The sequence below is a fragment of the Sus scrofa genome, chromosome 7 (assembly GCF_054392235.1).
Source record: "Sus scrofa isolate SSC_HxYL_T2T_F1_AM1 chromosome 7, Sscrofa_HxYL_maternal_Yorkshire_Landrace_v2.0, whole genome shotgun sequence".
Taxonomy (NCBI): Eukaryota; Metazoa; Chordata; class Mammalia; order Artiodactyla; family Suidae; genus Sus; species Sus scrofa.
The window spans coordinates 11,676,785-11,692,857 of NC_139389.1; the positions used below are offsets into that span (position 1 = coordinate 11,676,785).

The 16,073-nt window shown below is 40.9% G+C and overlaps 1 protein-coding gene across 3 annotated transcripts in view; it reads right to left on the reverse strand.

Annotated features, from left to right (window-relative positions):
- Positions 1–16,073, reverse strand: part of DTNBP1 (dystrobrevin binding protein 1) — a 118,091-nt gene that overhangs the window by 41,729 nt on the left and 60,289 nt on the right. The window contains exon 1 of one of the 3 annotated variants that reach the window (XM_084965795.1): positions 10,498–10,627. In XM_084965795.1, the coding sequence (XP_084821921.1) occupies positions 10,498–10,504 (7 nt within the window). In that variant the 5' untranslated portion in view covers positions 10,505–10,627. 3 annotated transcript variants of the gene reach the window in all.

The window sequence follows — 16,073 nt, forward strand, 5'->3', positions numbered from 1 at the left end:
GAAGAAATTACAAGTTAACATGTATTTCTTAGGCTTGTGAAAGAACTTTTTAGGCATAAAAGGAATGGAGGACGTCAGTTTAAAATATTCATTCGAAAACAAAATATTAATATGTAACGTGTAATAAAAAAGCAAACAAAATTAAAAGGCAAATAACCAGCTATTTTAAATATGTGTAATATAAATATGACAATGATGTGCTATCCTTAATATAAAACAACCTCACTCAAAATCCTTAAGTACACTAAAATCCCACCTGAAAGTAGCAAGAAGCATGAACAATTCACCATCACAGAGAGCTAATTAATCAGATTTCACTTCAATGAAGTCACTGGACTTCATGACAATACCTCAATCAATAATCAAATATTCTTTTTTTTTTTTTTTTTTTTTGGTCTTTTTGCTATTTCTTTGGGCCGCTCCTGCGGCATATGGAGGTTCCCAGGCTAGGGGTCGAATCGGAGCTGTAGCCACCGGCCTACACCAGAGCCACAGCAACGCAGGATCCGAGCCACGTCTGCAACCTACACCACAGGTCACGGCAACGCCGGATCGTTAACCCACTGAGCAAGGGCAGGGACCGAACCCACAACCTCATGGTTCCTAGTCGGATTCGCTAACCACTGCGCCACGACAGGAACTCCAATAATCAAATATTATTCTTATCAAACTAGTAAAGACAAGAAAAAAATTCTCAAGTGAGAGTATGCAAAATAGATAAAGTCACATGTAGGCATAAATCGCTAATCAAAGTGTAAACTGGGATAAACTTTCTTTTTGGGGGGTGGGGAGGCTGCACCTGAAGCATGCAGAAGTTTCTGGGCCAGGAATCAAACCCACACCACAGCAGCAACCTGAGCCGCGCCAGTGACAAAAGTGACAATGCCAGATCCTTAACCTACTGCACTACAAGGGAACTCTTGGCATAACCTTTCTAAAAATATACACTGAGGACCTTAAAAAATGCAATGCCCTTAGATCATAAAAATGTGATTTTAAGACGTATTTTGGACAATCGAAAAACGGTATTTTTCAAAAATTCATTAAAGATTATTTTTGACTAGTGATTCAATTTTTTTCTTGGTAGTTTTTTGTATTTTCTTTATTGTCTACAATAGGAATGCACTACTTTTATAGTTACTTTAAAAAATAAAGATTGACTCTCATATTTAAAAGGACTAGGTGTTGTGGTTAATTAAACATGAGCTAAACACGAGTGAAAAAGTGATGAACAAGCTATGGTCTGATCACCATTTCTGGAGGGGACAGTGGTTCCTAACACCATTTTTATAGAAAGTACTGGAAAACTTGCGTGTGTCCAGACAAGGTGTCCAGGAGAACAAAGCATCTCTAACAGGACATTATGGGTGCGGGCGAGGGGTTGAGAGAACCAAGACCCTGAAACTTAGGAGAGTAAGGACCATCCAGCAAACTCCAGACAAACAGCCTTGAGAGCTGCCCCACAAGGGGTTCTACATAGGAGAGGATGCCGGATTACGTGACTTAAAATACTGTTCTGAGATACGATTCCAGAAGTACATAGAGCAGACACAAATTCTTTTAACTGTTACGCAGAAATCAGTACCTGAAATAGAAGATTCTGCCTTTTAAGAAGAGTCAAGGATTTCACATCAGATTCAGGCACAGTGCGGGGAAAGGATCTGGAGGCCTTCACAGGCTCTCAGTCCTGTTTTGAGCCTCAATCCACAGCCCCAAATCTGTCCAAATCAGAGGGCTCTTTTCTAGGTTCTACAGCATCAATCAGCTTGGTTTTGTCTTTTTTTTTTTACACTAGGTTTTTGTTTGTATTCGTCTTAATTTTTTTTTTTTTTTTTTTTTTGAGGGCTGCACCCGTGGTATACGGAAGTTCCCAGACTAGGGGTCGAATCAGAGCTGCAGCTGCAGGCCTACACCACTGCCACTGCCACGGCAGATCCGACCCTCGTCTGTGACATACACCACAGTTCATGGCAATACCGGATTCTTAACCCATTGAACGAGGCCAGGGATCAAAACTGCATCCTCATGAATACTAGTCAGGTTCGCTGTTCCTGAGCCACAACAGGAACTCCTATATTGGTCTTTAAATTGGGTAAAACCAAAGGAGAGCTACATGGCAAAACTGGTAAGTAGTTAAAATGGAGCTAGAGATAAAATCTCAATAAGCTACTTGGCTATTAAAGTTTGTAAATGTAAAGTTATCTGGTACAGGATAACTTTATCCGTCATGGTGCAGTAGAAACGAATCCGACTAGGAACATGAGGTTGTGGGTTCGATCCCTGGCCTCACTCAGTGGGTTAAGGATCCAGTGTTGCTGTGAGCCGTGGTGTAGATCACAGATACGGCTCAAGTCCCACGTGGCTATGGCTGTGGTGTAGGCCGGCAGCTGTAGCTCCAATTCGACCCCTAACCTGGGAACCTCCATGTGCTGTGGGTGCAGCCCTAAAAAGCAAAAAAAATAAAAATAAAAAAATAAAGTTATCTGGTATACAAACAGAATGGGAGAAAGGGACTGGATATATAAAGAAAACAAGCTATGGAAACAGAAAATTAGTGTCAATTTTATTGTTCATTTTTCAGCACTTCTCAGGAAATTGAGGTGACATGGGAAAAACGCACTTGGAGTGCAGAAGTTCCTGGGTTTCAATCCCTGCTCAGATGCTCGCTGGCTGGGTGATTTCTTTACCTTCTCTGGGTCTCACTTTTCTCATCTCACACAGCAAATCTCTCTAACTGAGCTACTCTGGTACCAATCATAATACGCAAAGCACATAGCAGCACACTGTAGATATTTAACAGGTAGTAGTTGCCTTCTTTCCTCTAATTTTTTAAAATTTTATTTATTTGTCTTTTTGCCTTTTCTATGGCCACTCCTGTGGCACATGGAGGTTCCCAGGCTAGGGGTTGAACTGGAGCTGTAGCTTCAGGTCTACACCACAGCCACAGCAACGCGGGATCCGAGCCATGTCTGCAAGCAACGCCGGATCCTTAACCCACTGAGTGAGGCCAGGGATCGAACCCGTAACCTCATGGTTCCTAGTCGGATTCGTTAACCACTGAGCCACGATGGGAACTCCTAATTTTTTACAATTTAATAGAAATAACAGGGCTGTATTTATATGCTTATAATGGTAGAACTGGTATTTTGCTCATTAATTTTACTACATGAAAATAACGAATCCTGAAAAAAAAATCCTGATGACAAGTTCATATTTTTGGATACTATTTGTTTTTTGTCACTTTATTGAAATCGCTGTGACAATTCTTACTACAAATATTTTTACTTTCTAGTTATGTTTATTTTTAAGTTATTTTTACTTTCTAGTTACGTTTATTTTTAAGTGGAACTGATGAGCTATCACCACAGTGAATTTTTTGACTGTTCAAGTCCCTCTTATTTACAACTTCGGTACTTTTTTCCATACATTTTCAACACTGTGATTAGAGACTCGCCAGTGAAGAGCATATTAGTAAGCAGCCTACCCTAATCTTTGTTGCCTGTGCTCACACTTTCAACAATCCTTCAGAAAAAGAGAAAAGTAAATTAAACATCTCAGTATTGTCCCAGTGTTTCTGTAGTTACTTCCTTTATCTTAGGGTAAACACTGTTTTATTCCTCAACTGAGGTCAAATTAATTTGGTTAAATTCAATCTAATTTTATTTATGGAATGGGCATATCTCTATGCCCATATTCATCTGGCTTTCTAATAGGGCTCAGGGAGATACTTGACTTGGCCCTGGAAATCTATAAAAACCACTAGGCAGGGACCAGTCTTCTGAGAAGGTGCAAACTCCATCAGCTGCTTCAAACAGTTGGAACAGCAGCGCTACAAGACCTCGTAGGTTATTTTCCACCACAAACCTCCAAAAAAAACTGAGATAACATCATGAAGCTCCATGTGAATTCAACAGATAAATCTCTTTTTGAGACTGACAGGTAAATTTTTCACAGAACTCTCCTTTTTGTGGTGCTGGAATTTAGTTTTTCTGAAAGCTGTAATTTTTGCTGTCAAGTTTATACCATGTTCCAGCAAAAAGGCAATGAAACAGAACAGCTGTATTTATTCATGATACCAAACATACATGATATTCAACACAAAGTTGTCCTGATACATTTCTAAGCAGACTTTATGGCTATAATTATTGTTTACGGAAGAGGAGGATACAATCATTACGAGAAATCACAGAAAGGTAACATTTAAGCATCACAACCCTGATCTCGAGGCTCTACTTCCGTGTCGTTTAATAGCTAAACAAGCTGTTAGAATTATGATGCCTCTCCCATCTAAAACGTCACCTTTGAGCGTTCTGGGTCATGCCACAGGGTGACATCTTTTGACAGGTATCAGAATAAAGAATCTAGTAGGTCTTAAAAATAAACTGTCTTAGAAAAAAAAAACTGATGGGTTACAAATATTTCTGTACTATAGGAGGGAGATATTAACTCTACTTAAACACTGAGTTATAGAATATAAACCAGCTTTTTAATACCTATATATAGAGACATGCAGGAAAAAGAAGAGCAGATACTTTTTAAAAATACTGCCAGTATTCACCAACACATCAAGATATTTTTTTTCCAGGAAGTGATTTCTTAAGTAATTAAAAAAAATTAAAACATAATACCATTTTTACTTTTAGAACCACCACGTTAAGACGGTATAAGTGAAGAAGGGAAAACATCATTTATTACACATTCCCTAAAATAAACACATGAAAAATAAGTATTAAAGTTCTCACTTCCTCCATTCTTACCAGTTTACTCCTGAATACTTAACACATAATCAACAAAAATGTGGAAAAATCTCAAGTTAGAATTTCGTTGCATGACAATGCTCCAGTGCTGACCATCACTTGTGAATCCACTGAGCTAACACAATGAATTCCTGAGCTCTCTCTTGGCTTTGGTTAATACCTCTGAGCTTAAAGGACCTGGAGGCTTTGCTACACTATACACAAGATGGACATGAGAAAGGGAGGAGGAGGAGTGACGTTCCCTTTAAGTCAAGTCGGACTTTACTACGTAATCTCAGAAACAGACGAGTGGGCTCCTACCTAACGGGGCATGATACAGGACCAGTCAGAACATGTGCCACCTTAAAGGCATAATATGGAGTTAAAAAAAGGCAGTAATTATTAAAAATTATTCCTCAGTTATCTCCACGGGTAGGATAATAAATTACTCAAGGGAAAAAAAAAAAGCCACCAATTAATTTCTAAGGTATAATTTTTGCAGTAAATTCCACAAGTTCAATATACTTACATACATTCACTACTTATAAAAATGCCACAGAGACATCATAAAACCATGGCCTCTAGCCAACAGGTGACAGGGCACACCACACCGAAGTTCTGTACAATTGGGAAAATAATACATATGCATTTCAATCTGCAGGAAGCATTATTACATTTTCAAACCCCACTTAGAAAAGCAGCCATTTTAGATGAACCCACATAGCAGCATGGAATGAACTTTAAGTTGACACTGTTCCTGTGTGTGGCTCGCATGTTCAACTATAGTCACTGCTTCCTGGAAAATGAACACACCAGCAGCAAGGGATGCAGAGTTAGTTTTACGGACTTGTGCATCGGAACTGGACTCATTACTCTAAGAGCTGGCACTGCTTTCCTGGTATTTTATATTTAACTTTTAATATAAATGTGCTGCCTCATAAAAAAAATGAGTGCCAAACTTCATCTGATGGATAAGCCACAAAATTATAAAAGCAAAAGGCCTAGATTTCCATGCAACATTTTTTACTTACTTGTTTTAGGTATTAATTTAGTAATTATCTTGGTAAAATAAAGACACGAATAATGCTTTCATTAAAATGTACTGCTTGTAGGTTCAAATCACATAGAAATTTAATTTCTGCTTTTTAGTGATCAGTCATCTGCATACCAGGCAAACACTGCAATGTACCCAAGCATGGAGGTAAAAATCCTAAAGAAAAGCAGGGAAGGAAAAACATAAAAAGAAAGTTCCACCTACAGGGATTCCTCTGACTATTTTCGGTGAGTCCTGGAGATGACATGGATGTGAGACCTGAACAAGTGAACAGAAGCTCAGTGCTGGTCAAGTGCAACCTCCAGTTACCAGGCAGCTCCCCTGATGTGCATCTTCTGGGATGGAGAACAAAGGAAGTGAGGCTGAAGCCAGGAGCAGGTTTTTCCAAAGAAATTCTATTAAGCCTGTTAGTTTTCTGCTGATGGCTTAAGCAGACAAGTAGCGGAATCTACTGCCTCTATAAAAGCCAAATGCAAGCTCTCAGGGCTCTGGTGTGCAAAGATGTATGCACAGATCTGGGGCCATACCAAGTGGTGCTCGAGGCGGGGGAGGACGAAAACATACCTAAATCCATCTGAATCAGTCATGTGGGCACAAAGACGCATAAGTAACACAGCAAAAGAGAAAAGCAACCTTGCTATCGGAAAGTCATGAAATAAAGGTTAAGAATAGAGTTTGTTTCCTAACACATAAGGTATCTTTAAGTTTCCCCCAATTCATTTTTAACATAGCTTTAGCCAAAAGCTTCCTTCAAATTCAGCAACAGTAACCAGTCGCCTGGAATGTGCCATGTATTTTTAATAAGTATCTTAAATCATCACAATTCCAATAGTTACAGATACTTGTCAACAGTCTTTTCCTGTTTCAGAACCGAGTGCTCTGAACCCCACTCCTCGGGGTCCCTCTGAATCAGAGCTTCATCCATCAGCCACTCTCACTCCCCTCAGCCTCCTTCCCCTTTTCATACACAGGCACTCAAACACCTCACAAATGAAAAGGCGTGCCTCCCCCCTTCCACATGGCCCTCTCCTCTAACCTCTCTTCTCCTTCCCCTCTCCTAAGCCTCGGCTTCTGAAAGCACTCCTCTGCCTCCTCATTCATTCACGTGTTCAGTAAGTACCAACATGCCTGGCACCCAGGGTCACAGCGAGCACGAGGCAGAACCTCCCACCTGTGCCCTGATCCTCCACTGCCGGCCGCGTCCGCCGCCGACCCCACGTGGAAATGAACACCCAGGCCACTGAAATTAGTCCCAATCCATCGCCAATTAGCTTTTGGCTGACAACTTACAGGACCCTTCTCGGACTCCCTTTGACTGTCCTCCCCTCCCCACGTCACAGGGACACCACCTCCTGACATGTCCTCGAAAGGTTCTCCACTGAGTGACAGACAGCACGCTCTCCCTTAGCTCCGCTGCCTCCATCGTAAGGAACAAGCTCTCTTCGTGTGCCCGTCGGGAGAATGCCAGTGCGTCCGAGATTTCTATCCATGGCCAGCTGGGCTTTTTTTCTGCCTGCTCTCCATGAGCAAGCGCATCCGAACCCACCTGAGCGCTGGCTACTCGCACCTCCAGCTGACATCTTTCTCCTGACGTCCAACGGCCCAGTGGACACTTCTGCCTGTCATGTCTCATAGACACTCCAAACTGAATATGCTCAAGGCAGAATTCGCTCAACAAGAATACCATACTTAAGAATAAATTTAACAAAAGATGTGCGAGACTTGTACACTGACACTAACAAAATACTGCTCAGAAAAATCAAGGAAATTCTAAATAAATGAAGACGTGTTTCATGTTCATGAATTGGAAGACTCAATATCGTTAAAACAGGAATCCTCCCCAAATTGATCTATGAATTCAAAATAATCCCTATCAAATCCCCGGAATGCCTTTCTTTTCTTTTCTTTTTTTTTTTGTAGAAATAGACAAAACGATCCTAAAATTTATTTTAAAAATGCAAAGCATCTAAAATAGCCAGATTTTTAAAAAGAACCAAGTTGGTGGACTGGCTTACACTTCACAATTTCAAAACTTGTTAGAGGAGCTACAGTGAGCAAGGCAGTGTGGGGCTGGAATAAGGAACAAACCTGAGAGTCCAGAAATAAACTCGTCTTCACATTTATGACCACTGCTTTCCTGCAAAGGTGCCCAAACGATTCAATGGGGGAAAACAGTCCTTTCGAAAAATAGTACTGAGACAAGCGGATATTCAAATTTAAGAAACTTAGACTCTTACGTCACATAAGCACAAAAATTGACTCAAGGTAGATCAGAGTGGGAAAAAAAAATGGATCAAAGACACCGGTCCTGAGGAGAAACCACAAGCCCCATGTATAGCTCGTGGGGGTGTAAGTGGTACCACTGCTTCAGAAAACGGTTTGGCGGTTTCTTAAAAAGTTGAACAGTAAACTTATCATGGGATCCAGACACTCCGGCCTTGGCTGTATGCGCAAGAGAAATGAAAACATGTGTTCACACAAAGACTCACATGTGAACGTCTATAGCGGCACTACTCACAGCAGCCCCAAGGTGGAAGCCATCCAAACGCCCGTCAGAGGCAGAAACGAGAGGCTGTGGGCGATGAAGATGTTCTAAAACTGGACTGTGATGATGGCTGCTCAGCTCTATGCATTTACCAAAAGTCACAGAATTGTGCACCTAACGTGAAAGAAACTTGTGGTACCAAAATCAAACCTTATCAAAACTGTTTTTAAAAAGCATTTCTCTATCGGATACCAAAGAGTTTTGCACTTGTGTGGGGTTACAGGGCACTTGCCTGCAGTCCTTAAGAAACTAACAGTTTTACCTCCTCCCTCCCAAAGTGACAGAATTTGGGAGTTCCCATCGTGGTTCAGTGGTTAACAAATCCAACTAGGAACCATGAGGTGGCAGGTTCGATCCCTGGCCTTGCTCAGTGGGTTAAGGATGTGGTGTTGCCAGGAGCTGTGGTGTAGGTCGGAGGCACGGCTCGGATCTGGCATTGCTGTGGCTCTGGTGTAGGCCAGCGGCTACAGCTCCGATTCGACCCCTAGCCTGGGAACCTCCATATGCCATGGGAAGCAGCCCTAGAAAAAGGCAAAAAGACCAAAAAAAAAAAAAGGACTGAATTCACCATGGTCCTCCTATCCCAAACCTGCTCTTCTGCCTGTATGACAGCATATCCTGGTAAATGAAAAATCTATCCACCCGCCTGTCCTAGTCAGAATTCCAGCATCCTAGACCCCTCGCAACAATCGTCAAGTTCTTTCTGTTCTTCTACCTACCTAGATCCTTGAATTTGGTCTTTGTCTCCACTGAACCACTGCTTTCCTTCAAAAATGTTTAGTAGTCTCTCAACTAAATCGCTCTTGCTCTAGACCTGCTCTTTTCCAATGTACCTTCTACAGGAGCCCAGAAAACTTGCTCTATGAAGCAAATCAGGTCCTGCTGACCTAATTAAAACTTTTGGGTTCGGCCACCTCTACCCTGTCTCTCTCAGTTACAACAGTGACTGCTAAGCTGTGAACAAAAACGTGTAACATGCACCCCAAATGTGTATATTTATACACAATTCCTGTACTTGCTGATTACAGAATATACACAAAAATCAAACTTTAAAAAGAGGAGGACATCAAACAGAAACAAGTAGGGGTTCCGGTTTTCTTTTGCACTGTTACTGTGCACACCCACGCCTCTTTGGCGACCACTGGCCCCTCGGGAAAAGTCGACACTCCCTTGCAGGACACACAAGGCTGTGCAGCATTTGCCCTGCCTACGCCTCCACTCGCTCCCTCTCTACTTCACCCCACACACCATATGCTTCAGCACTAACTAATTATCTGTCCTTCCCTCGTTGAACAAGATGTTCAATGTTAACTTGTGTTCTTGAAATAAACATCTCTGCATCTTTGCAATGGTTCTTTCCTCTGCCTGCCATGTCCTCATTCTCCTTCCAGCCAGGTTAGTACTCAGCATTCAGATCCAACTCAAATGCCTCTCTCTGTAAAGAGCTGATTACTCCCGCCTCAGCGTGCTTCTTTCTCTTTTAACAGTTTTTACATTCTATTAAAAGTACGTATGTGCCTTTCTATCCTATAAGCTTCGCCACAGTGCTTTAGCTCCTTGAGGACAGAGGACAGTGATGTTCCCCCAGCTGAGCCTCCGCCATCCAAATATTGCCAGATGGCAGCGGAAGAGTTTAGCCTTACACGTTAGGCTAACTCTTGAACCAACATGTTCCACCCAGGTTTCCCATCTATCGTTCACATCCAGATTTGTAACAGACCATGGCTGCCAAGCCAGCAGCGCGCATAATCCATTCCCGAGAACCAGCCAGCAAGTGTGACTCCTGAGGCTCTCAGAATTCTCCAATTCAGACTTCTTTTTCACTCACATTTAGCCATGATCATCCCTGGCAACGGCTCCACCTCAAAGATCTCAAACTGAAATCCTTTCTTTGACCAAAGACCCAGGTCCACCACTCAGGTGTTTTCACCTTTAGGGCGCGCGCCATCCCCAGCCTGAATTCCATGGCCACTCAATTCAATCACGATCATTAGCATCCAAGACTACCCTGCTCTGCGGATCTCATCAATACACATGCTCTTCAACTCCCAGCAGTGTGTTAACCAAAGCCTATTTGTTTTGGTTTTGATTTCTATTTCTGAGCACAGCCTCGCAAATTCAGACCGCCTTTCCTTGTACTCAGGTTCTTTTTCCCCTCTTACCTGTCATCCTTTCCTCCTCTAAGGTCTCAGAGGAAGAGAGGTCCCCGGATCCTCTCCAAAGATAACCTATCTGGATATTTTTTTGCTTCTTCTCTAGATCTTCATCAACTCCTTAACATCTTCAAATTTTACCTTTTCCCCTGACCCTGATTCTGTCTCAAGTGGCCTGCCCTTTCGTTCATGCAAGAATAGTAAGTTCATGTCGCCTTTATTTCCTAGTTTCTCACGTAGTTCTGATTTGCAACCTGGTTTCTCTCTCTATAAATAGCTCTTTCAGGCCACCATTTATCTATTCACCATCAAATCGAACGCCACTTCCCCTTTCTGCTCGGCATCTTTGCAGTACTTACATGGCTGATGACCACTTCTCCTTTAAACTTTCTCCTCTCTGGACGTGCCATCCCTCAGCTGTCTTGGTCTTCCCCTGGTTCTGATGACCACTGTGGCCCTGCCCCCTTCACTGGCTCCAGTTTCCAGAGCTAAGCCTTAAATGAGATCACCCTGTATCAGGCTGGCCTTAGCTACCCTGCCCCACATGTTCTCACGGTGATTCACGTGTATGACAGGGCTAACGCCTACATCCTGGCAGGTTTTCGCACTGTCAGTCACCTTTCTGACATGGTTTGGGAAAATTACATGAAGGAGGAGGTTACAATGGATAGCCTCTTATATGATACAACCGGATCCCTTGCTGGTCATTTAATTTTTTAAAAAGTGGTTAATATTCCATTAAAAATACGCATATACTTTAAAATATGACCATAATTTTATTCATGACTTTTTTTTTTTTTTGGTCTTTTTATCTTTTAGGGCCTCACTGGCGTCATATGGAGGTTCCCAGGCTAGGGGTCGAATGGGAGCTGTAGCCGCCGGCCTACGCCACAGCCACAGCAACTCGGGATCTGAGTCGGGTCTGCAAGCTATGCCACAGCTCACGGCAATGCCCACTGCACAAGGGTGCTCAACCCACCGAGCAAGGTCAGGGATTGAACCGGCGTCCTCATGGATGCTACCAGTCGGGTTCGTTAACCACTGAGCCACAATGGGAACCCTTTTTTTTTTCCTCCCCATGAATTCTTTCATTATAGGTCTACTGATTGAAAATCCTTGTATAAGCCACCTATACTGCACTGGATAGAATTTCCAGCCTATTTTTAAAAGCAGAGCAGGAATTTAAGATGTGTGAAACAATCTGTGCACAGAATCTTTTTATTATTCCCCCCCATTTTTCCTAATTCCTAATTATACCTTTTGCCGCAATTTTTAAAAGCTATTTACCTATATTAAGTCTTCCAAAGCAGTCAAATTAATTTTCTTACAAATGGTTCTCCTTAACACTAAGGTTTTATCATTTTATCTGATATTTAATTAAATTGCATACTGCAGTAATAAGCGTAAATGAATTTGGGAGCGAACAATTCACTCTGGGTAGAAATAAAAGTGTTTGGCTGCACTGGCAAGTATCCTATCAGCTTCAAGCGTTCAGCAGGATGCGGTATCAACTTTACAGAGAGAATGGAGAATGACGGTTGATGTGGGGAGGCACTTCAGTGGAGGTAAAAGAGCAAGCTCGCACATTGAGTCACATTCAAGTCGGGAGTGCTAAGGAGCTGAGGGCAACGAGCGACCTAGATCTTCTCGCCCCTAGTTCCTGTTTCAGTGGCACAATATTTCTAGACTTAGACTTAAGAGTGATTAGGATTTGTACATGAAATGACAACCTATTTTAAATATTAAAGTGGAAAAATGATGAATAATCCCTAAGTAACAGATGTCTATTGGTGGCCAATTTTCTGTGTCTTTAAAGGAGCGTAAAGAACTTACTTACTCCACCTGTAGCGACAATAATGGGATTCCTTTCCCACTGAATATAAAAAATTAAGACTTTTAAGATGCCAGCCCCCTTTTTTTACATAATAGCCAAGTGATCATTACTAAACAGTTTAAAGAAATACAGTATTTGGAAGAACAGAGAAAATCTTAGGGCTGCCAATATTTTAAAAAAACAAATAAGTTTCAATAATACTGTAGAGATTTGCTCTCTGTTTCGCAAGTGAAAGGTAAGCTCATTAACCTAATGGGGTAGGGAAGGAAGAATCGAAAATTCATATCCTACTGATCTGTGTTACTAACCGAGGGTTTTACTAAATTTGTCTTTCTGTCCTTGAAAGTTAGTTTTACCCCAACTTAGCAAAGAGCTTCTAAATACGACTACAAGTTAAATAAAATAATTGGAGGAAATAATCCTTTTTGTTTTTCTGCAACCTATAAAGGAAAGTGCAAAGGCAAAAACAATATTCAAAAAATAAATTCTGGAAGTTCCCCTCATGGCTCAGTGGTTAACAAACCCAACTAGCATCCAAGAGGACGTGGGTTTGATCACGGGCCTAGTGCAGTGAGTTAAGGATCCGGCGTGGTGGTGAGAAGTGGTGTAGGTCGCACATGCGACTTGAATCCCGTGTTGCTGTGGCTGTGGCCAGCAGCTACAGCTCTGATTCGACCCCTAGCCTGGGAACCTCCATATACTGTGGGTTCTGCCCTAAAAAAAAAAAAAAAAAAAAGACAAAAGAAAAAATAAGAAATTCTTAGGATCTATTTGAATTTTTTTCTCCACTCATGTCTTAGAAAAGCAGTTACATTTCTTTTCTTATTATATGCTACTCATGCTTTTGAAACATTAGGAAACACTCAAGAGGAAAGAATTTTTAATGACTATCAGTGCTTTAAAAAAACTAGATATGATACAATCATCAATTCAGGGTTTGTTCAAATTGGGAACTTTAATTGGCCTGTGGGTGGGTTGTACATAATTAGGGTTGTGTATATAAACAAGATATTTCAACATAAATTGAATTATTCTATCAAGTGGTATGTAACACTGTTTAACCTTTTCCAAACTGTTGGTCTTTTCTTTTTCTGTAAATACTGTCATATGAGAAAAAAAAAAAGGAACGCCTCAGTACTGAGATGCTAGCAAAGTTGACATTTTGCATAATCTGTGACCCTGCCTGTCTTTTAATATTAACTTGATTTTCTTCTCCTAACATGATATAAGAAGATGCTAGTAGACTGAAAGGAAGAATGAGAGGGAAAGGAATATTTTATGAGAATGTAAGATCTTATTTTAAATGACTGATGAAAAATAATGTCCATGAATTGTGGTTCACAAACTGATTAAGAACAATGGTGGCCATGATCATATAATACATCACAGGATCACTTAACATTGCCCTCAACAAACTGGCCATGAACTTCATCATTTACTATAACTGTAATCAGTCAAACAGAAATCCAGCCAAAACAAGTCTATTCAATGATAGCTGCAGTAGAAACAAGCCTTTATACCTTTTACCTTGAGGGTTAGTTGTTTTCCCTAAAATATGCAAACAGGTCATACACGTAAGCAATTCAACTGTAAATAATATACTGGAAAATCTTTAACCAGTAACTCTAAAAGCCAATATTAGTTCATACATATACATAATAAGTAATACTTCAAAGTCCCCTTGGTTACTGAAATTCTTTCAGAACAGTGGTTTCATTACTTTATCGCTAATGATAATTGAAAAGTGGCAAATTGGAAGGGCTTTGAGCTGCTGGAAAGTTTGTGGTCTTTCCCTTTTTTTTTTTTTTTTTGTCTTTTTAGGGCCACACCCATGTCACATGGAGTTTCCCAGGCTAGGGGTTGAATCAGAGCTGTAGCTGCCTGCCTACGTCACAGCCACAGCAACACGGGATCCGAGCCTCATCTGCAACCTATACCACAGCTCACAGTAACACCAGATCCTTAACCCACTGAGCGAGGCCAGGGATTGAACCTGAGTCCTCCTGGATGCTGGTCAGATTCGTTTCCGCTGAGCCACGACGGGAACTCCAACCTTCCCCATTTTTTTTTTTTTTTTAACTAGTTTTCTCCAACAGGAGTCAATACTGGCCAAGAATTATACTTCAGGGCCCACCTGCAAGGGTTCCCTTTATTAAAAAGCAATGCTGGGCACCCTTAATATCTCAGGGCGCAGTTCATCAAAGCTTCTAATTTTACAGTTGGAAACTGAGCCTAAAAAAGGTAGAGACCTATCCAAAGTTACAAGATGCTGGCAGAGCAGGACCCAGCCCCCAACACCTCTCAGGAGGTTCAGGTGATGGCTGAGTCAACCACAGGGACACATCTCTGCCTTTATCACCACGGCTTCTCCATGTGGCTCAGGCTGCACAGCAGGAACCAGAATCTCCTTAAACTACGATTCTCAACAACCTCAAAGGGAGCACTATGCCATCCTAACAGATTATTTACAACAGTCATTAGCAGAAACTCTCACTTGGTACATGTGTTACAGCTAAAAAAGACTATCAAAACCACTTGTGATCAAATAAAATCTATAAAAATGGTATTAAGCAAACTTATTTTTTGATATAAATTGTCTGATTTAAAGAAAAAGGAATGCATTCTTTCATCATCAAGAGAGAACATGTGATATCAATTAACTCATCTACTTTAAAAGTGAAGAATTCAACACAAAATTACCTTTGAAGGTTTCAAGTTCCTTCCTGTAGGAAAAAAAAAAGAAAATATGAATTTATTAATCTATACCCCATGGAAACTGCTCTTAATTTAAAACTTTATGTACTTTAAATGCCGAGAGTACTTCTGGATGCTCACACATCAATTACACTTTACTGAAATAACCAATACAATTAGCCTAGAGCTGTTTTCAGTTTTTCTATTACCCCTATTAATGGCTCAAAAAAAACGCTATGAAAATTTAAACATAGAGCACTTTTTTTTTTCTTTTTCTTTTTTTGCTTTTTAGGACCACACCTGCCGTATACGGAAGTTCCCAGGCTAGGGTTTGGGACCAGAGCCACGTTTGCAACCTACACCACAGCTCAGATCCTTAACCCACTGAGCAAGCCAGGGATTGAACCCACATCCTCATGGATGCTAGTCAGGCGTTACTGCTGAGCCACAATGGCAAATTTCAACATAGAGCATTTTAATGCCAGCTATGAACCATCTACTATACAGAAGAATCAGTTTATAAAAGTACTTAGTTTTCCCTCTATTGATAAATATTAATAGATGTTTATGCTCTTTAAGATTAAAAATCATCCAGAATAGGGGCAGTTATTTCCCCTCTGAAATGAAAGGGGAAAGCATATGTCAAAGGAACTGAAGTCCATAGATCATCCTGACACAAAAGGGCCAAGCCTCCAGGAAACCCTCTGGTTTGTCATTTTGTCAGTGTCAATTAAGGATTCTGAAACACAAAGTTTCCTGGGGAAATGACAACCAGGGAAAAAAGATGAACAATCATAAAACAAAACATTTTCGGCAAAGAAGTCCAAAGCAAGTTTTTTTCAGGTTTTCCTTCATTATTCTGTATTGCATTTTTCTCACTACCAGTACTAATTAAAAGTAACTTTTAGGAGGCAAACTGATTTGTAAAAGTTTGTTATCCTGCTCAAAACATGAGACGTTTATCTTATTTGCATGCTAGGTTTTACTAAACATCTAGAGCTATTTTGGATTCTCAAATCCGGATTCCACATCGCTAGTTACAATAACCCTCACCTTC